Source organism: Anabrus simplex, chromosome 4 (assembly GCF_040414725.1).
Source record: "Anabrus simplex isolate iqAnaSimp1 chromosome 4, ASM4041472v1, whole genome shotgun sequence".
In the NCBI taxonomy this organism is placed as follows: Eukaryota; Metazoa; Arthropoda; class Insecta; order Orthoptera; family Tettigoniidae; genus Anabrus; species Anabrus simplex.
Window position 1 is genome coordinate 189,061,116 of NC_090268.1, and position 21,741 is coordinate 189,082,856.

Consider the following 21,741-nt stretch of genomic DNA (forward strand, 5'->3'; position numbering starts at 1 on the left):
GGGAATGTTTGAAACACAAGAAGGCACCCGATGACATCATAGCATTATATGATGAAACCGAGAGTTGTGTCCAGGTCCACGATGGAAGGTCAGGTTGGTTCAAAACGAAGAGTGGAGTCCAGCAAGGAAGACTTATTTTACCACTCCTCTTCATAATCAGAATAGATGAAGTTTTAAAAGGAGTTAAAGGAAAGTATACAACAACTAATGTCCTGGTTTTTGCTGATGATGTAATGGTATGGGATGAGATGGAAGCAGAAGTACAAGCTAGACTACAGTAGATGTTTGGCATGAAGCTTTTATAACCTTAGATCTTAAAATCAGTAAAATGAAGACAGTGGTGATGAGTAGAAAGTCTCCAATTGTTCATCTAAGAATTGGAGACGAGGAGATGGATATTGTAGGCAACTTCCAGTACTTAGGTAGTGTTCTGTCCTCAGACAACACCATACATCAAGAGATTAGCAGCAGAATACAGAAAGCTTCCACATTCTATCACACTGTACGTCAAATATTCTGGGGTGAAATGTTTTCGTTAATTTCCAAGATCAGCTTGTACAAAATACATTTGGTACCTATGTTGACGTATGGTCTGGAAGCAGCAACACTTACTGGATCAAGAAAGAGTCGCCTTCAGGCAACAGAAATGAAGTTCCTCTGCTATTGCCTACAAAAAACAATAATGGATAAAATACGGAATGTGGATATCCGACAACAGCTTGGATTGAAAAGAAGCCTGCTGGGAAGCGTTGAAGTGAATAGATTGCAATGGTATGGCCACATGAAAATAATGCATCTAAATAGGACTCCTCAAACATGCTTTGACCTCAGTGTTCCTGGAAAGAGACCAAGGGGAAGACCTTGTAATATCCAGGACAAGCAGATTTTCAAGGACCTCATAAAGTCAGATGTAAACTGGTATCGCATATATGAACAACATCTGTGGATGGACAGGACAAACTGGAGGAGGCTCGTACATAATTGCACCAGGCTTGCTGGAGCAAACAAATGATTATTATGATGATTATGATATGCACAAGTAAATAACCCCATCTGACAGATTACTAACGATTATTCTGAATGTTCTTGTGTCTACAATTGAAGTATGCCGCCGAACGACGCTATATGGCACATTTTCCATTTTTACGGTAGAGACAAAAATGTAAAATAATTAAAATAAACAATTTAATCCTTATATCAAGGAAATAGGCATCTTACATCACAATACATATTAGCTCTTAATCAGCTGTCTATAACCAAATATTTCAAAATCAAAGTAGTTTTAAAGGGAGTATCAGTCAAACAATGATGTATGTTATTTATTGATGAACCGACTAATAAGATGGATTACAAACATAAAAAGCAAAGAAACGGCTCAAAAATCACATAAGAGATGTAACACTTTAAGGTTATGTAGCATACAACTACCGTAATTACTTGTGCTAGCACACACTCCTTAATCAAAACCAAATTTTAAAATCATCTCACTTAAAAATTAATGTAACAGTTTTAACATATTTCAAGGAGTACACACTTTTTTTCCATTGTCAAAAACTGGTAAATCAGTTGGCAGGTAAGGGCCAGATCATATTACATGTGCAGAGCAGTACTGAACAGCCACAATCCAGTCTTGGTCAAGATTGCTTCTGGACATTTTAAATGGAAGTGATCTCGCCTAGACATTCTGTGCCGTAGAAATCAAGGTTTGTTGAGAGTCACCCCACCTTCAGTCCCTGAATATTAAGATTTTTGCCTCGTTTATGGTTTATTACCATGTACACATGCACAATAAAATAGGAAATAAGAAGAAATCCTCTTCCATTGAAAATGACAAGTGGGGGCTTGTCAAATGTAGCATGGCAGCTAACGGGTTAAAATTATAATCCGTCTTTCATTATGATGCTTACATTCACTATCAGTCATAACATTTGAAAAGTACATAAAAATAGCACCATACATTAATTCTCCGCACAGCCCATGAAGGCCCTGGGAGGGGTGGAAAGTAAAGGTGATGGTGGCGATTATTATTTTAAGAGGAAGTACAACTAGGCCACTATCCTCTATATAACACTAATCAGAAAGAAAAAGTGGAAGGGATCCGACACTTCAACAAAATGAAGTTATCGGTCAAAGGAAGACAATGGCCAGGAAGGGCATGAAAGTGGAAGACTCCCTAGGCCTCGAGTGCTGTAATACCAACGGATAGGATATATGAAAGCAAGGAGCCTGACACAAGCAAGTGGAAGCAATGCCAGGACTCGGCAAAGGGACCCATGGTCGCTAACCCATGCTCCCAAGTTGAGAGCCCCTGGGGCCTGGAAGGTAAAGGCTTCCACTATCCTTAACCTCGGCACTTGGTGGGGTAGAATAGTTAGTTCTATGCCCGACCACCTTTGCCCCCAAGAATTAACCTGGTACTCATTTTTGGTGGAGGCTGAGTGAACCCCAGAGCCATATGCACCTCCAAAAGTGAAAATCTTGTTTCTTAAATTTTTCAACTTCCTGACGGGAAATCTAACCCATGTCCTTCCAGGGGAACCGATAACACCTTTATCCCCTCAGCCAGACAGCTCCTGAATTAATTTATAGGAACATGAATATTATGAATGACAATCTGGAGATCAGAAATTTTGTGTACAGCAGAAGCAATAACACGTACAGCGTTTTTCAACTCACTTTATATAGAGACTTCTTTACAGCCACCTCTTTGGCTTTTGTATGACATTTTGGAGTCCCATAACTACTTCTGTTTCACATCATTCCACTGAGACATGGTAAGTTTTTGTTTTCTTTGACCTATTAAGTCATTAAGTAATTAAGTGAAACATTTAAACTTCCAGAGTCCACCATCTTGTTTGCTATACAGCATCATTCCACTGAAGTGCCAGAGAGTATCTTACTATTACAGAGATGAACAGTTCCTTCTGTGTCAAAAAACAACGTCCCTCATCTTACGTAAAGGATTAATGAAATCTTTGTTTTGTTGTGCTGTATTATCCATGGACAAGATACGCTATATTGAACTAGAATAAGGCAACATCAACCAACAGTTTCAGCAAGTACTCTGTTACAGAATCTTCGTTCTTTCCATGTAAGCCCACTTCCCATCACCAAAGAAAAGAAAAATGATTTACTAGATCTACAAGTATCTGAGCACAGAATAGAGGAATTTTTATGAAAATCTCATTTCTGAAGACTAGTACTGCTGTTTTAACTTTGCGGAGTATTGTATACCTTGATATGATTGCATTTTTAAATTAAGTTTTAATGACAGTTTAATAGTCTAAATCTATCTGATTTTTCCATTTTAATCAGACTCTCTGAAGTATGATGATATCAATTATTTTCAAAGTAATATCAACAATGTTAACTGATAAATATAGTGTAATGTGTGTTACGTTCATGTAATAGATGTATTTTCTGATATTATGTTCACGTATGCTTCGTTTGCTATGGAACAACACTGCACAGGCATTCGTATACAGCACTGTATTGAGATTTCAAACAGATGTTGCACTGCCATTGGAGTGGCACTACAGCATCCAACGGTTGAACGCGATTTGTTATTCACCAATAATTACATTTTGTTGTTTTAAATTTAAAAATTAATGTATGTGCTATGAAGAAACATTTCTTTTTGTTCCTGACCATTTTGATAAAAGTGCCATACAGCATTGCTCGGTGGCATGCTTCAATTGTTTAATGCTTAAAAGTATTTGAACACTTTCTTCACCACCCAGATTCCTGTCTAGTAGTATAAATACTATTGTGTAAGATTAAAGGTCTAACCTTTGCATAGAGTTCGGCAAGATCATCTTCTGTTGATAAAGGTCTCGATCTTGACCTGACCCACGCTGGAAGGCTTCGAGTCTTCAACACGGCTGGGCCAGGGGGCGGTTCACCCCCTCGGGACCCAACCTCGTCCAAAACTGTAAGCAAAAATGAAACTAGGTCATATTAGGTCACGAGTTAGAACAGAGCTGGCTTGATACCCATGTATTAGCTTAGAGTGAGGTGTTAAAAGCAGGCCACCAGAGGATGGAGGTTTGAATCATGAGGCAACTTAACCTATCACCAAACATTTTTTCCTTTAACATTTTACAATTAGCACATTTTCAAAACTGAGGAAATATATAAATGCATAATCGGATTGCAATTAACAACAACAACAACAACAACAACAACAACAACAACAACAACTGTGATAGTAGCATAGCCTCTCCCTGAGTTTGAATTCCCACTTCATCAACTAACAGCAGTGTAACATAATTGAGATTACCTGAACACTACCATGTCAACTATGTTTTATGTATCTTCACAAGATGTCACCACTGTTGTGTCTAAGTGTCATATATTGGATTGAACTGTAACTTGATCAGGAACTTTTTTTGAATTTATTTTTATTAGGGTTGTTTATAGTCGCTGTAACTCCAAGGTCTTATCGCGACTCTTACATATGATTACAGAATAATAGTAGTAATAATAATAATAATAATAATAATAATAATAATAATAATAATAATAATAATAATAATAATATTGTAATTTAAAAAATGCAAAGGAAAAAAATAGTAGCTTCTTTTGCTGCTTGATCAGCAGATTCGTTGCCCGGTATTCCTCTGCGAGATGGTATCCACATAAAAATAACATTTTTTCCTGCAATCTTGATCTTGTGGTACAGCATTTGAATTTCTTGAACAAGGTGTGGTGTTGTTGATGGATTTTTTTTTTTGCTATTGGCTTTACGTCGCGACGATGGGATAGGAAAGGGCTGGGACTGGGAAGGAAGCGGCCGTGGCCATATTTAAGGTACAGCCCCAGCATTTGCCTGGTGTGAAAATGGGAAACCACAGAAAACCATCTTCAGGGCTGCCGATAGTGGGGTTCGAACCTACTATCTCCCGAATACTGGATACTGGCCGCACTTAAGCGACTACAGCTATCGAGCTCGGTAATGGATTTTGTATTGAAGTTAATGCACTTTTGGAATCAGAGAATATTATGAATGAGTTATTGTAGCTTGCTTTAGAAATATGAATCATGGCCTGTTTAAGAGCATATAGTTCACTTGTAAAAACTGAAAAGATCTGGTAATCTGTATAGCTTACTATAGTCTTTATATTTCACTGCACAACCATTTCTCTCATTGAATTTTGACCCATCAGTATAAATTGCACTATATGATTATCTATTACAAATTTCATTAAATAACTGTTGGGATTTCGCTGTGTCAGTTTGAGCTTTAAGATTGTTGTTCAATTCCCAGTTGATTGGAGGCAAATGAGCTTTCCATGGATGGGTATCTATAGGGTTGTATGGAAATAAGATGGGTGGAAGGCTGAGGTTTAGTTCTTCGAGAAGATTGTATATTCTGATGTTCAAGGGTTGGGGTTGAGATTCAGTTAGTTTTCCTTTATGTTTCTTTGAAAGTAGGTGTTTTTTCAAGTATTGGTTACTTGAGCCAGCTATCTTGTGCGTATGTCAAACTCAGCTGTTTACGTCTGATTTCAAGTGGTGGTTCGTTGGCTTCAATCTCTATACTAGATATGGGGCTGGAGCGATGGGCTCCTAGGGCAATTCGAAGAGTTGAAGATTGGAAGGTATCAAGGATCTTAAGAGTAGATGGTCTGGCAGATACTGCCATAATCTAGTTTGGCTCTGATTGTGGCTCTGTATGTGTTCATTAGGACATGGTAGTCTGCTCCCCAGTTTTTTGCTGAGAGAATTTTCATGATATTCATTCTTCTTTGACACTCGTCTAAGATTTTTAAGGTATGGGGTCCAGGTGAGCTTGTTATCAAATAAAAGTCCTAGAATTTTAGTTTTAACTGATTCAATTTTATGGTCTTCCATATATAATTCAGGGTTAGGGATGATATGTTTATTTTTGGAGAAGAGAATACATTTGGTTTTAGTTTTAGAAAATTTGAACCCTGTGGTTTTAGTCCAGTTTTGAATATTTACAATTGATTCTTGTAATAGGAGTTGAGTCGTCGTAATGTTTTTCCCTGAGCAGAAGATTATCAAATTGTCAGCAAAAAGGCAACACTTAACTGGTGAGTGGATGTTAGAGACTATACCAATAATTGCCACAAGAAACAGTGTTACACTGATAACTGATCCTTGTGGGACTCCATTGTTGATTACTACTTCCTTTGACAGCATTCCATTTACTCTAACTTGAATTTGGTGCATTTGGAGAAAATTATAAATGAAATATACGATATTTCCAGATATATTATATGTCATTAGTACTTTGATTACATAGTCTTTCCATACCATGTCATATGCCTTATTAATATCTAAACTGACTGCTATTAGGTGTTGGTTATTGAGGAACGCTTCCTGTACTTCAGATTGCAGACTTATCGAAGTGTCTGTTGTGGAGTGTGCTTTACGGAACCCGTTTTGCACATTACTGAAGAAATTTATGTGTTCGAGATACCAGCGTAATCTTTTGTTGACTATTTTCTCCGCGAGTTTACACATCGCATTAGTTAAAGCAATAGTGCGATAATTTTCTGCAATTGAGTTGTCTTTCCCTCGTTTGGGTATTGGAACTACAATGGCATTTCGCCATTGATCAGGAAAAGTCTTAGAGCTCCATATGTGGTTGAAAATGGCCAGAAGATAATTTATTGCATTTAGTGGAAGCTGTTTCAGAAATTCATAAGGGACCGTATCTGGACCAGGACTACATTTGCCACATTTGTGAAGTTCAATAATTATTTCCTGTAGTTGAAAAGCATCGTTTAGATTATAGTTGGGGTCAGAGATGGCTTTCCTTAGATCAACAGATTCACTGGATTTCTTTGTATGGAGAAATTCGGGATCAAAATTTTTGTCACTAGACATCTCGGCAAATGTGTCAGCTAATTTATCAGCGATGTTTTGAGGTTTGTTTATGAAGGTTCCATCAACCAAGTTTCTGAGGGAAGTAATGTAGAAGTGATTATATTTGCCATTTATTCTTTGAAGATTATTCCACATTTCCTTTTGTGGGGTTTGGGAACTTAGCGAGGAGACAAATGATAGCCATGAATTCTTTTTGCTGAGTTTAATTTTTTTTCGAGCGATTGCTCTAAATTTATGAAATTGGGCTTTATTTTCAGGTGTGGGTTTTCTTTTGTAGAGGTAGAAAGCGTGATTCTTATTCTTAATAGCTTCCTTACAAGTGTCGTTCCACCAAGGTACTGTTTTCTTAAAGGAATTTGAGATTACTTTTGGAACACTCATGCCTGCAGATTTAACAAGAACTTCTGTGAAATCTTGAACAATGGTATTTATGTGCTTAGAAGGGAAATCATTTGGAGGGGTTAAGTCTTTTAACTGATTATTGACTGTCTGCCTAAATTTCGTCCAATCTGCCTTATTTAAGTTCCATTTAGAGTTGTTAATAAATGAGGAGTTGACAGAAGAATTTTCATTATTGATTAGTATCGGGAAGTGGTCACTATTTCCTTGGAGTGTTGAATAAACAGACCAGTTGAAAAGGGTTGCTACGTCCGGTGTGCAGATGGTTAGGTCTATACTACTGCAGGTGCCGTGGGCTATGTCAAAGAGAGTTGGAGCAGTAGAGTTCATTAGAATTAAATCAAATTCACCAAGTATCTTTTCTATCTCTTTTCCTCTTGCATCAGAACTATGGCTACCCCATAACGTGTTGTGGCTGTTGAAGTCACCTGCTAGGATGAATGGTTTAGGTAGTTTGTGCATAAGGTTTCGTAGATCACCTTGAAACAAATAAATGTTTGGAATATAAACATTGCAGATACATAGAGAAGGTGATAGATGTACTGAAATTGCTACAGCTTCCAAATTAGTGTTAACAGTAATTTCTTTGGCATAGATATTGTTTTTGATATAAGTAGCTACTCCTCCACCCACATGATTCACATTAGTTCTATTTTTGTGATACACACTGTAGAGTCTTAGATTGGCAGCAAAGTCGTTCTGAAAGTTTGTTTCTTGGAGACAGATAACAGATGGTTGGTGTTTATTTATTAGGAGTTGCAGATATTCTAACTGTGATCGATAACTGTTAAGATTCCATTGGAGTAATGTTGTCATAATAATGATCAAAAGCAAAAGGAGGTTTATCTCCATTGTTATACTGGGAAGGAATTGTCGTCACTGGAATAGTCTGGCGTTACATTGATATGCGTTGGGTCTTCACTCTGACTGGTGGATTTCAGTAGTTTTTTTACTATTCGAGTGCTTTTGTTTCTTATGCTTTTATCGGTATAGTAAGGATAGAGTTCTTGAAGGGCTTTAGCAAGACCTTCTATGTCTTGTGTGTAGTTTGAAGCAATTACTGATATGTCCTTGGACCAACTGTATTTTCAAGGAAGGATTGGAGCTGCAGGTAGCTGAGGGGGTATATTGATGGATCGGCTTCCAGAACTTGTTTCACTGGCAGGAGCATATCACTAATTGATTTTTGTGTGTCTGTCTTGGGTTTCTTGGAAGTGTGATTTGTCTTACAGTTTTTGATTTGTTCAAGAGAGGCCAGTATGGATTTGTTGCTATCAGGAGGATTTGGATTAGTTGTTTCATTACTAGCTAGTGAAATTGGCCTTTTACATCCAGGAAAATTCACTGTTGTAGGGGTGGCGTGTGTTTCCATAGGTGCTGCAATTTCTCTCTCAATTGGAATTCTGAAGGAGGGAGGATCATTACAGACTTGGTTAAGTGCTAAGTCAGGGTTGGTCAGTGAAGTGGCTTCTTGAATAGGCCTATCTTTTGGGAGAGAGCTCGAAGTACCGATGTCTGTTTTGGGGTTTTCGACCTCTGACTTTTGTGAAATCTCTTGGAGCTGAGGAAAACGATTCGAAGAGGATTCATCTTTTGGAAGTGATACGTTGTTAGGACAATTTTTGGCCAGATGTCCTTCGGTATGGCAGAGAAAACAAGTGGGCGAGTCAGATGATAGGTAAATCCAGTAGTTTGTACCATCGTATTCGAGATGAAGGGATTCAGGGAGTTTATCAAAGTCTTCATTTTGAATGTACATTTGTCTTTGAAAGCTTAAAATGTGGGAGAATCCTGGAATTGACAAACCTGCTCTGATTGGGGGTAATCCTAGACATGATTTTCACACCGAGTTTTAACAATTCCTCCTCAATAACATAGTTTGGGATCACTGGACAGATGTTGGATAACATAATATGCTTGTTTTTTTTGTTAGAAGGGGTCATATTTCCAGTGATACATTGTTTATTAAGATCTTAGGGTTTGTCAATATCAGATCTTCAACATTTTTCTTACTAGAGAGAAAGATGCATATCCTTCCGTTCGATATACGAAATAACAAACCGAATGTTGCTAGGGGTTGTAAGTTTACTATAGCTAGCACCACCGCCGTCTCAATCTCTATATACTGCCTGCTCTGTGCCGCAAGAATTGCGTTTACGGCGACACTGCAGATGGCAGCACTCACCGCACCCAGAGCACATGTAGGTTAAATGAGAGTTTGTCCGTAACACCAATATAAAATGAAAAATAATCCTTAACATGTTACTAATTGAGAAGATAATGCATGTACCGGGCGGTACACCTCCACGCCGCTAATTTAAAATGTGCGCCAATTGAAACTCCTTTGCTGGAAGAAGTCTGAACTTCATTGACGGTATTAATTTTCAAGTTTCTCAGAAGATGTCACTACCTGGAAATTTTAGAGTTTTTGAACTGTGTCATTTTCGACATATTTTTGTTTTGCTTGTAGAAAGAAGTGTGAACTTTCTCTGCTAGAGGACACTACTGAAGATCAACAATAGTGCACCCTAGTGCGGAGTGAAAGAACTATTTTTTTTGGAGAAATTTTTATTTCAAAAGTTTGTTTCTTGTTAAATTTCTTTCTGTTATTGTTTAAGTTGGCTGTATACCCCTCTCTTTCCCCTTGTTTTGTATTTAGCCAATCCCGAATTTCTTTTATTAATTTCTGACCAATCAGTGGTATCTTCCCCCAACTTGAATATGTTGCGGTATCCTACCCAATAAAGAGTTTGTGGGAGGGTGTTTTCATTCCCCTAACGCCTCGAACCTTCCACGAGAGGATATAAACTGCTGATTTTAGGGTCTCCGGGCCACTTCTGTTCCATCTTTCAGTGTGTAAAGTACATAGCAGGGGGCGGGAAGCACCTCTTTCTTCGGCGACAGTCAACAACCAGGTAATGGCCGATTAATTGCTTCTTTTCTTGCTTGCTCAGCAGTTTAACTCTCGGGGCGGGTCCGAAGTTTTTCCATTATGTAACCTTCCTTAAAAATGTAAAGAAACTTTTATCTATTCTATCTTTTAAACTACGTATTGGGATAGAGAGTGCGTAACCCTCTCAAGCTCCCACTCATATTGTTTTGAGGTGAACTTATTTTCTCAACCTATTCTTCCTTAACATTATGTAAATTTGTTTCTTTTCTAAAGTCACCTCCGTAGTATGGGATTAGCCCTTGCATCAGCGGCCTAGTGCCAAATTAGGTTTTGAAACAAATACATTAGGAGTGCAGTTCGCCTCCTCTCAAATTGTTTCTTTAGAGGTCATTGTAATTACCCTTTTTCATTTAATTGACCTCAGTAGGTTGGGTATGTTACCCCTGTGTCTATGTCCTGAGAGGACAACTTGAAGGTGGAGTTTGGTGTGGCCTTTGAGAGGCCTAAAGTTGAGAGCGAGTGGCTCTTTTTTTCGAAAATTGAGTGTTGTATGCCTCGTGGAGGCTTTTCAGTGTAATTTGGAGCAAATGCTCCTGAACATGAATGGGGTTTTCTGCCCCTCTGGTAAAACTTATTTTGAAGTAAGGTTGGGCTGATTGCCCACGAATTGTGATGTAAGGGCGCTGAGCCCAAATCCAGTAAATATTGTACCTACATTTTGTTGACTTGCTACTCTGTACCTGCAATGCTTGTTATTTCTTCATTTTAAAAATAAAATATAACCTTGTTAAATTTTACATTAACTTTGATTCCGTAGTTTGAGACCCGTTCACGCCCGCACCTTCTTTCACCTCTACCTACCACTAAAACACGGTAACAATGCACATAAAGAAACATTTCACATATGAGCTTGACTTTAGATATAGATACGTAAAATGTATACAATCTTACCACTTACAGTAGATATATTAGGATCATCCCACTGCTGCGTGGTACATACAAATTTCAGAATTTTCTCAGCACGAGTAACGGAGCACCTTTTGAGTCCTTTTCTTACTGTTATTTACCAGCAGTGGACGCAAAAATATTTATATAACTATTTCGCTGGCCCTTTGTTCATGACCAGTTTTCAGGATACGTTCGTCATGCCATTAAATACACCACCCAATCTCACTGCACTAAACAGAGCTTCTATTGCGTCTCCAGAAAATCATCTAGTGTGAATATAAAATAACAGATTTTGTAACAGATAAGACACATTCCACTGTAGATTTCGCAGTTAGCAAGACAGCATCTGCCATATTATTAGTCAGACACTTCAATGTTTCACGTTTTGATTCCAACCAAATTATTTTAACGTACTCGATGAAATCATCATTCAACCATTGCAAGTCTTTTATCTGCTGGTGAATAGAAATGCACACAATCTGGATTGTTTTTGCCGATAGGCATTACAGTAATAATTTCTGAATTAAAAGGGATAGATCGGAGACTTCTAAGCCTGAAGTAGGCAGCAGGACAAGAGAACTTCTTTGAAAGTCGAATTACAAGAAAACACAACAGTTAATTCGCGAGAGCAGGAGATGTTACCATATCTGTGCCGCATACACCTTCAAGACTGACTACGCAAACGAACTTGTCACTGGTTCGGTCGTAGAGGAGCCATACCTAATTAGCCATTTATACAGCGACCACTGTTACACTCCTCTCTGTTGGTCTGAGAGTTTTCTGTACATTCAGCTCGAAGTCTTTCCTTCACTAATTGGGAAATCTCGACAAACACTATCAACATTTTCCATTTAGGCTACCTGTCCACAGTACTTTGTGATGGAGCTGATAGCAGACCAGGAGTCCTGCTATATTCGTAACCGTTTGGGATAATATTCCCCACGCCACATAGTACCACGTGATCTGTTCTGACTGCCCGGATTTAGTCTTGCGAAAATTATGGATTTGATTTTAAGAAAACTGTTGTTTTCCTTTATATTTGTTTACTTTATTCAGACGATCAGTTTCTGGATTGTCCTCGAATTGTCTCTGTAGCCTTTTAACTCAATCAGGGTTAGTCATCAGCTGTTATCGCAGTCTCAGAATTCTTGATCGGAACCTCTAATGTCAGATTTTCTGATCACTACTGTCATTTTTACCCGTTGGATTATTGACTTGGATTGATACATCGTTGTTCAAATGAATTTCGTACTCGCCATCCAATGTATTTCCTGCGGTTGAAGAGCTTGTTTCATCACAGATTTCTTCAGAAGAAATATCTTGTCGCTGTCTGGTCTTTCGTGGAGCTATTTTTCTGGTTTGAAGGTAATGGGGATAATTCGAAGACCGACTAAGCACGCTCTCTGGCTTCAATGTATTTTTCTTTTAGTTTTATATTTTATCTCCATCTCTAAAAATCAGGCTACAAACACGAGAATAATCGGATGGAATCCATTACCCTTGGTTGATCCTTGCCTTGATATAGCGTTAAGTCAATTTTCCCGAAGTTTTTTACTTGGGGGGAATTCAGGAATCCTCACACCTGAAGAATTTGGATTCCTTGCTATGATATACAGAGAGGAGCACAACAATTCATTATTTTACAACCAGAGACATACACGTAAGTGCTCAATGCAAAAGCACTGGAACACAATAACGTGGGTACGGAGATAAGTTGGGTGCGTTAGCTGGCGCCCCTAGCGGAGGTTCGTAACACTAAGAGCTCACGCTGAGAAGCATGTTAACCACATAGCATGAGCAGGCAGTATATAGGATTGAGACGGCGGTGGCTAGCACATAATCCTTGATACTGATCCCATCATGAGATTCGATTACAATAGCTTGTTCTTTGGAGGGGTACGACTGTATTGCAGCAGAATAGCTTAAGTTCGAATTACGTTCATTACTAGGCCTACTTGTGACGGTTGTCATTTGGTTACCTGATGCACTGTTAGGATGTGGAGGGTTATTTACGGAGTTGTTATTGTTGGCTCACTTGGTGTCTGTTGAGGAAAAGTATCATTGATTTTTTTCATTCATTGAATTCGATAGATGCCGACCTCTATCAAAAGAGGTGGCCATTTTGAGTGGGTCAACAAAGAGTTTTAGGTTATCTGTATAGTTCTTCACTTCTCACAAAGACCATGGATATTATGTCAGGTATCTTACTTACGAGAATGTAGTAGGTGATCTAAATATTTTACTTCTGATCACTCTTACACTAATGTAATCATTACGAACCTCTATTACATAGCAAAACTTGAGCAAGATAGTTACTCGCGAACATCATCAGTCACTGCCTTCTCGATCCTGGATCAGGAACTGTTCATGTTTTAGGCTTTGACAACCTTAACTCCTTCAGCTGTTTTGGAGTTGTCACTACTGTCTTATCAACCAATCAGATCTCTGCCACTGTATACAGTTGAGAGTTTGAATCTTAAAGTGTCATTACTCCTTCGGGACTAGGAGAGTTGAGGAGGTCTCCTTCGGGGTCTTCATCCAGAGGCTAGGCTGGCTATGGCATAGAGATGGCAGCATAAGGTAAAGCAGAACTATCACCTAACTATGTGAACTTTATCGATGTGTGGCGAAGGGAAGATTCCAGCATTCCCCTTGTCATGTAACTGTCAGGTCGATCCAAGTTTCCTCACATTTTAATGTAGGGTTTTCTACTTTTGTTAGGGCTTAGAATGTAGGTTTTCTAGGCAGTCAACAGACTTAATGTAAAACCCCTCTAGGAAACTATGTAAAATGTAAGGACGCACAAGTGTGTACCCTTTATTCACCTTGTTTTCTAGTGACTAAGTTTTCAAATTCTAAAGTTTTCTACCTTGCTTTTACAGACTTAAACATTTTCCTATCTTAGTCGCCAAGCAGCATGGCTTATCTGTGTTACTAGGCCATAAGCCCTATTAGGTTTTTAACGAAGTCTTGTTGCGAACATCACACGACATGGAGTGTCGAATTGATTTTTTTCTGCCCTTCAAACATCCAAATACCTCTGCCAGGTTTGAACCCCCTATTTTAGGATCTACCACTGATTCAGAGGGAGTTACATTAATGACAAACAAATTATATGTGTACAGGAGCCAGCATATATAGCTGCCATCATTCAATCTGCGTTTGTCCTCATGGCACACCCAGGATCTCTCAATGCCTTAAATGTAGGAGTCTACGTACTCTCAAAAATATTCTGTATCACCATAAATTACAGCATGTGATGAAAAGTACAGTATATGGAGACCGAGTCAAAACTCTCTTCTAAGTATTCCTTAGATTTACTGTACTGTCCACTAGTGGCCATCAATCGCCTTTATTAGAGCTTGAACTCTACAATGGAGACAGAGTACTAGGCATAGGCACCTCTTCGGAGGAATGGAGGACCACTTTTCCTGGAATGCAGTAGCACTCTTAGCTAGTGATGTGGGGGGTTGGGTTTTGGAGTGGTGAAGTTGCCAGCGGTGTCTGACAGGATTGAGGCCAGAGCTCCAGACTGGACAGTATTTCCAGACCCTTATTGTCCATAATCCTCTCCACACTTTAAAGATCATCTCTGAAGAGGTCTTGTACATTAGACAACATACAGCTGGTGAGAATTTCCTTATTTCCTACTCCCTTAATGCTCTGTAATATTAAGAGAGGACCAAGTTTGTTCCCTGAAAAGTAGCCCCGACACTGCCACCTCACCTATGCTAAATTTTACTGTGAGCACTGTACAGGCCATCGTGCATCATTCAGCTGGCATTCTCGACAACCAAACCTGCTTATACAACTGTCGTATCACTCAAAGTGTTTAAATCAAATGTCTCTAGTCGTCCACGAACCAGTAGCGGTGCTGTATATAGTGATGAACATGGCACTTAGAATTTACCAGAGAACCGTGTGGTTTATAGGCAGGTGCCTCAGCCCTGAACACAATCGTCGTTTTGTTATGGTTGAATCTCAACATTTCTGCTTCACAATCATGTCATGTGGACAACTTGAGAAGGACCACGACCGATTGCTTACAGGTGTGGCAACGAATAGCCATTCCATGTTTAAAGTTGCAGGACTTCGTTGCTCCACACATTCTGCTGGTATCTTGTAGCACTGAACAACATTAAGTCCTCAGGAACCTTTTGTAGTAGCGACAGTAGTGGCTCTAGTTCCTATGTATAGAAGGGTACCTATATACTTTTTATTCCCCCTCCTCATTTCCTTTTATCCAGCTCCTGCTGGGTCAGGGCATTTATGGCATTTCACCTTCCCCTCTCTTTCCACCATTCCTCTTCCATCATTTTGTTCCAGTCCTGGTTTCTTCTCCTTGCTCCTCTTTATTGAATCAATTCACCCTGTTCTACGTCTCCATCTCACTTTCCCTCAAACTTCATCTCCGTCTTCTGTTTAACCCTAGAACTGGCAACCATCGAATATTCGACATGTTTGTATTTCTTCTCATTTCCTCATTTCTTCAACAGATGCCACGACAGTCTACATTTTGGCATTCTTGATGTCCACAGCAGCCGCGAGTTCAGTTTCATTCATATTTACAAGCTCTTTGTCTGCAATTGCACAGAAATGAGTGCAGTCTTCCGACCATCTTTTAGAGCGCCATTTTTGTAGTGCTTGAAAACAAACCTTCACAGGCCTGTGCTATTCTATTTCATTTTATTTTTTAGTTTTCCATTTGGTGCTACATTTATGTGCATGTGTGTGTGTGTGATATTTGACTATTTACATACATTTTTAGTACAATGTATGTCTGAATATGGCATCTTCACTTCATTATGGAAAATAAGTAATGAAGTAGTGCGAAGTGACTTATCTGACTTTGAGGTTATTGAGAATGAACCAACAGAGAGATGATCCACCTGATAGCTGCCCCAATTATGGAATCAAAAGATTGTCCTCCTAATCAATTCATATGAATAATATTTATTTTATATGATTCGATTAACACATCAAGTGCCAAGCGACCCCATTTGGGTATGTGAGACTGGTCAAGTTTTTGAACTTCATGTCCCCATATGGAGTCGTACGTTCCTTCGAAAGGAGAACTGTGTGAACCCATATGGGTGCACAGTAAGTGTGTGTTTCGAAGCTGTATAAAGTATTTTCCTGCTATCTGTTGGCTATCTATTTATGTACGTGCATAGTCCACCTTTCATTCGTCAATTCCTGTTTTGGCGTGACCCCATATGGGTACATCAAGGGTGTAGGGTGACAAAGTCATTGTCTATCTCGCACAAGGATTGTTTATGGAAGTGTGCAGTGCTGTGAGTTTCCCTTTTCTTTAAGTCACTATGAGTAAATCTAGCAGTAAAAGACTTAGTGCACATAGTCGGGACAATATACTGAACAAGTCAGACGATGAAGACGAAGTATATAGTTAGTGATTTTGAACCCAGTATAGAGCAAATAGCGATCTCGCACGTCCATCCACATTACAATCTTCAGCATACACTTTCCTACTGTACTCCAGGTTTCCTAGCCACCTGTTGCAACACTTTGACCGGCTTCAACTGTCTTCAACAATATAGTCACTGGTTTTCCATGCTGCATAATTATCACTGCTAGGTTCTCTTACCCAAACTAAAAGTTATGCAAACATAATTATATACAGTACATATTCAATATTCCCTAACTACAAATTCTTGTAATATTATGCTCTTACATCCTAATTTACCAACTTCTCATGGTCTTCACAATTTTATATAACAAAATTTTATACGAAAATTTCCTAACCATAAATCGAGAAATCACCATTTACAAACATTTCCTAATCTAAAATTGGGGATCGTACCTTTGTACGGCTCCAGTACGTACAAGCTAACAAGTGTCTCATAGTCAACGACATGTGTCCCTGCAAAGGAAAAGGTAAGTATGGCCGAGCGTTGGAACATTAACTACTGTATAAGTGCAACCCCATATGGGGGTTTAAATTTAAAGTAAAAAATTTCATAATGGGTTCGTATTGAACCGAGGATAACAGATAAAGACAAGTTTAAGGTGTCCACCCTTTCAATACAAAACATAGTCTGGACAATATATTGAACAAGTCGGACAATGATGCTGTAGATACCCCATATGGGGGTGCATGTACATATACAATTCGTAATGACCAATACGTCGCAATATTTGACCAAATATACATATCAGTTAACTTAATATATCATAAATATATCCTCATTTCAGCGATCACTTGCTTTGTTAAGCCTGTGAATGTTTTGGCACCAGGGAGTAACATGGGTACAATTTATGGGTCCACCTTTTCAATACAAAACAATGTTATAATGGTTGAATTACAACATTTTAATTAGTAATTAGGACTAGTTTAAATGCCAATTTTTGCATCTTCAGCCAAAAGTTGCGAACAGACAGACACATATATAAATAACCATACAAGATATTGCACTAGAACAATGTAACTATATTTAAAATGATTGATGATGATGCTTGTTGTTTAAAGGGGCCTAATATCGAGGTCATCATCCCCTAATGGTACGAAATGAAATAAACATTTCAATTTCATCCACTGACAAAAATAAAAAAAAATGTAATGAAGAATGAAGGGATGGACATGAACCCAACAAAAAATAAAACAAAAAACAAACAAACAAAAACAGTGGATCAGACTCAAAAAAGGATCGCAAATAATACTGTACCGGGTGGTACACCCCCACGCCGCTAATTCAAACTTTGCGCCAGTTGAAACTCCTCTACTGGAGGAAGTCTGAACTTTATCTACTGTGTTAATTTTCAAGTTTCTCAGAAGATGTCACTACTTGGAAATTTTGAAGTTTCTGAACTGGGTCGTTTTCGATGTATTTTTGTTTTGCCTGTAGTAAGAAGTGTGGACATTCTCTTCCAGATGGCACTACTGAAGAACTACAATTGTGCACCCTAGTGCGAAGTGAAAGAACTATGTTTTTGGAGAAATTATGAATTCATAAGTTTGTTCTTTGTTAAATTTCTTTCAGTTATTGTTTAAGTTGGCAATATTAACCCTTTCTTTCTGCCAGTTTTGAAACTGGCCAATCATAATTTACTGTAATTAATTTTCCACCAATAAGGTGTTTCTTCCTCATCTAGTGTAGGGGTTTTCGTCGTTAACCAAAAAAATTTTTGTGGGAGGGTGTTCTCATTCCTGAAATGCCTCAAACTTTCCACGAGGGTATATAAACTGCTGATTTTCGGGTCTCCGGGCCACTTCAGTAACATCTATCAGTGCGTAAAGTACGTAGCAGGGGGCGGGAAGCGCCTCTTTCTTCAGGCAGCAGTTCAGCCACCAGGTAATGGCCGTTTAATAACTTCTTTTCTTGTCAGCTCAGCAGTTTAACTCTCGGGGCAGGTCCGAAGCCTTTCCACCATGTAACTTTTCCCCTAAGATGTAAAGACACTTAGTATCAATTCTATCTTTTAAACTACATATTGGGATAGAGAGTGCTTAACCCTCTCGAGCTCCCACTCATATTGCATTGAGGTGAACTTATTTTCACAACCGTTTCTTCCTTAACCTAATGTAAATTGTTTCCTTCTAAAAGTCACCTCTTTAGTATGGGATTAGCCCTTGCAGTAGCGGCCTAGTGCCAAGTAGGTTTTATATAAAGTGTATTAAGAGTGCAAGAACGCCTCCTCTCAAGTTGGTATTTTAGAGGCAATCTAATTTACCTGTTTCTTTACTTAATAGGCCTCAGTAGGTTGGGTACTTTTACCCCTGTTTTCATGTCCTTGGAGGACAACTTGAATGTGGAGTTTGATGTGGCCTTTGATAGGCTTAAATTTTGAGAGCGAGTTGCTGTTTCTTGAAAATTGAGTTGTTGTATGCCTCGAGGAGGCTTTACCGTGTAAAGAGGAGCAAGTGCTCCTAGGCATGATTGGGGTCTTCTGCCCCTTTGTTGAATTCTGTATATCATAAGGTTGGGCTTATAGCTCAAGAATTGTGTGTCTGGCTCTCGGAGCCCAAATCCTGTAATCACTGTAATTGTACATTTTCGAATTGTTTCGGCTACTGAGTACCTGTTCTATTTGTTATTTCTTAATCTTGAAAAGAAAATATAACCTTGTTAAATTTTATCTTAACTTTAATTTCGTATTTTGAGACCTGTTCACCCCCGCACCTTCTTTCACCTCTGCACATCCACTATACTCCGTAACAAATACTATTACTGACCAAGGGACCACTCGTAAAGCACAATGATGCTCGATGTCTACAGGGGTGCAAAATCCACGTCTAAGGCCCCACAGAATGGTACATGTCGCAAGTAAAGTAGAACCATGGTATTTGCCATGTTGGGGTACTAATCAAAAGTAGCGAAGACTCACTGTGTTCCACGCAAGATGGTACTGCTCACAAGTATTGTACTTCGTACAGGTAACTCAGACCTATGGTGTTTCTCACACAATGGTGCCACTCATAGCCAACGCAAACCGACGAGTTTCCTCACCTAGGTGTACTAGTCACGGGTGCCAGTCCCACGGGCCTCGTGGTTTTCCTCACATAATGGATACTAATCACAGGCAACGCAGACCCACGGTGTCGCTCATATAGTGGTACAACTCACAGGCAACGCCCAGACCCACGGTGTTGATCACATGGGTACGACACACGGGTGGAACCCCCCAGGCCAGGATGCTACTAATCACAAACCCATTTCGTACCGAATATAGTGGTACAACTTGCAAGTACAGGCAACCAATGGTGTTCCCCGCATGATGGTACAAATCAAAAGTGGTTTCATGGTTCTAATTCAATCATCCCTTGGTCGCCCCTTTTAGTCGCCTCTCACGACAGGCAGGGGATACAGTGGGTGTATTATTCGTCTGCGTCCCCCACCCACAGGGGTAAGGAGAGAGAGAGAAAAGAAGAAAGAAGGGATCTGTCACTTCGAAAGATGAAATAACAGATGAAGAAAGGCAAGGGCCAAGAAGGGCGTGAAATGAAAGACTCCCTAGGCCTCAAATGCTCTAATACTAAATGGAAATTCTAAGTTCACATGGAGGGAATTAGATATTTTTCCATCAATAGAACATATCAAAAATCTGATCGAAAATAGAGCAAACGCCGGAAAAGCCATCATCTAATTTTTGATCAGATGCTCTAATACTGTCGGGGTCAGAAAAGAACAAGAGTTGACCAAGGGAGATCGGACAGGATAGGCGAAAGTGAAGAGCCTGGCACAAGTAAGTTTAAGCAATGCCAAGACTCAGCTAAGGGCCCCGTGGTCGCCAATCCACACTCCCAAGTTGAGACCCTTGGGCCCCGCGGGTGTATACTGCATGAGCGTCACCCACCCGCAGGGGGTAGTGCGTTTGGTCTGCGAGAGGTATTTTATTTCCCTCAAGTCCGCTGGCAAGCCGGTTAGGACCCACCTGGGACGCGCCACGTGGAAGTATCACCTCTCCCCCTGCTACGCCAGCGCAGCAGGTTCGTGGTAAAATGATTGAAATGGGCTAAGAGTTAAAATGAGTGAACATGAACTAGGAGAATTTGACAACATTGAGTTAAAATGCTAACATTCAATCTCTAACAACACGTAACATTTTAAAATAGTTTGCTTATTGAAATCATTAAGAACCTGAGAGTTTGAATTTCCGTCACAAAATGTTTGATATGTTTGTCTGTCTGTTCTCAATTTTTGGCTGAAGATGACGCGGAAATTGGCGTTGAAACTATTCCTGATTACTAATTAAAATGTTGTAATTCAACCATTATAAGATTGTTTTGTATTGAAAAGGTGGACCCATAAATTGTTCCCACTTTATTCTCAGTTCAATACAGATATATATATGATAAAGTACTTAAACTTACCAGGGAGTAACTCGATGTTGTTAGCCCATGGCACTAGACAGAAATCCCATGAATTTCCGTGTGGCACTCAACGTGTTAAGCAGGGCTTAAGTCATAACTCAAGATTACTCTTGCCACCAGCAAGCAGATTGTCTCTTTCACATCTTATTTAAGAAAGAAAATCCAATATATGCTTCTTCAGGTTAGGGAGTAGAAGTGGTTTCTTACAATTGCCAATGAATTTTTCAACGCTAAGTCTGCTATGGTCTGGATGATAGAGTCAGGGATTTTGTTTATTCTTAAGAAGTTCAGCATTTCCTTACGAACTGCCCCTCTAGCGCCAATCGTAAGTCCAATAACTTCCCATTTTTGTAATTTCGTACTTCTTTCTGAGATTCTCAAGGCATGGTTCATAATAGAGGCTGCTGTTCATTTACCTCAGATCTTACAGTGGGATCAATCACCATACCCATACCTTTCGCCCGGACAATGACAACAATATCAGCTCGTCTTGTGGATCCATTTGTGGAAAGACATCCTCCTTCTTCATGGATCTCCAAACGATTATGTTTACAGAGGCTTCTAGCAATCAACTGGCAAACTGTATTGTGCTGATGGATCCTCATCAGCTTTCCCTTTAAGACAGAACCCTAATACATCTTTACATATTTTGCAACGGGATGAGTTTGAATTGTAATGTTCAACACCTATTTCTTCACATCAAATATCGGAAAGTGAAAGTGATGACAAACCACCCATAAAGCAATTTATCATAACAACGTGGTCTAAGGTCACGCCTCTAAATTATTGCATGCCAATATATTTTTCCTAATATTTT

At 39.2% G+C, this 21,741-nt stretch overlaps 1 protein-coding gene across 3 annotated transcripts in view; it reads right to left on the reverse strand.

Moving 5' to 3' along the window:
• The window catches only part of LOC136871749 (uncharacterized), a 575,821-nt gene that overhangs the window by 16,573 nt on the left and 537,507 nt on the right, over positions 1–21,741 (reverse strand). For 2 of the 3 annotated variants that reach the window (XM_067145298.2, XM_067145296.2), the window contains exon 7: positions 3,790–3,947. In XM_067145298.2, the coding sequence (XP_067001399.1) occupies positions 3,790–3,947 (158 nt within the window). The remainder of the gene's footprint in view (positions 1–3,789; positions 3,948–21,741) is intronic. The other variant, XM_067145297.2, reaches the window with a different exon arrangement.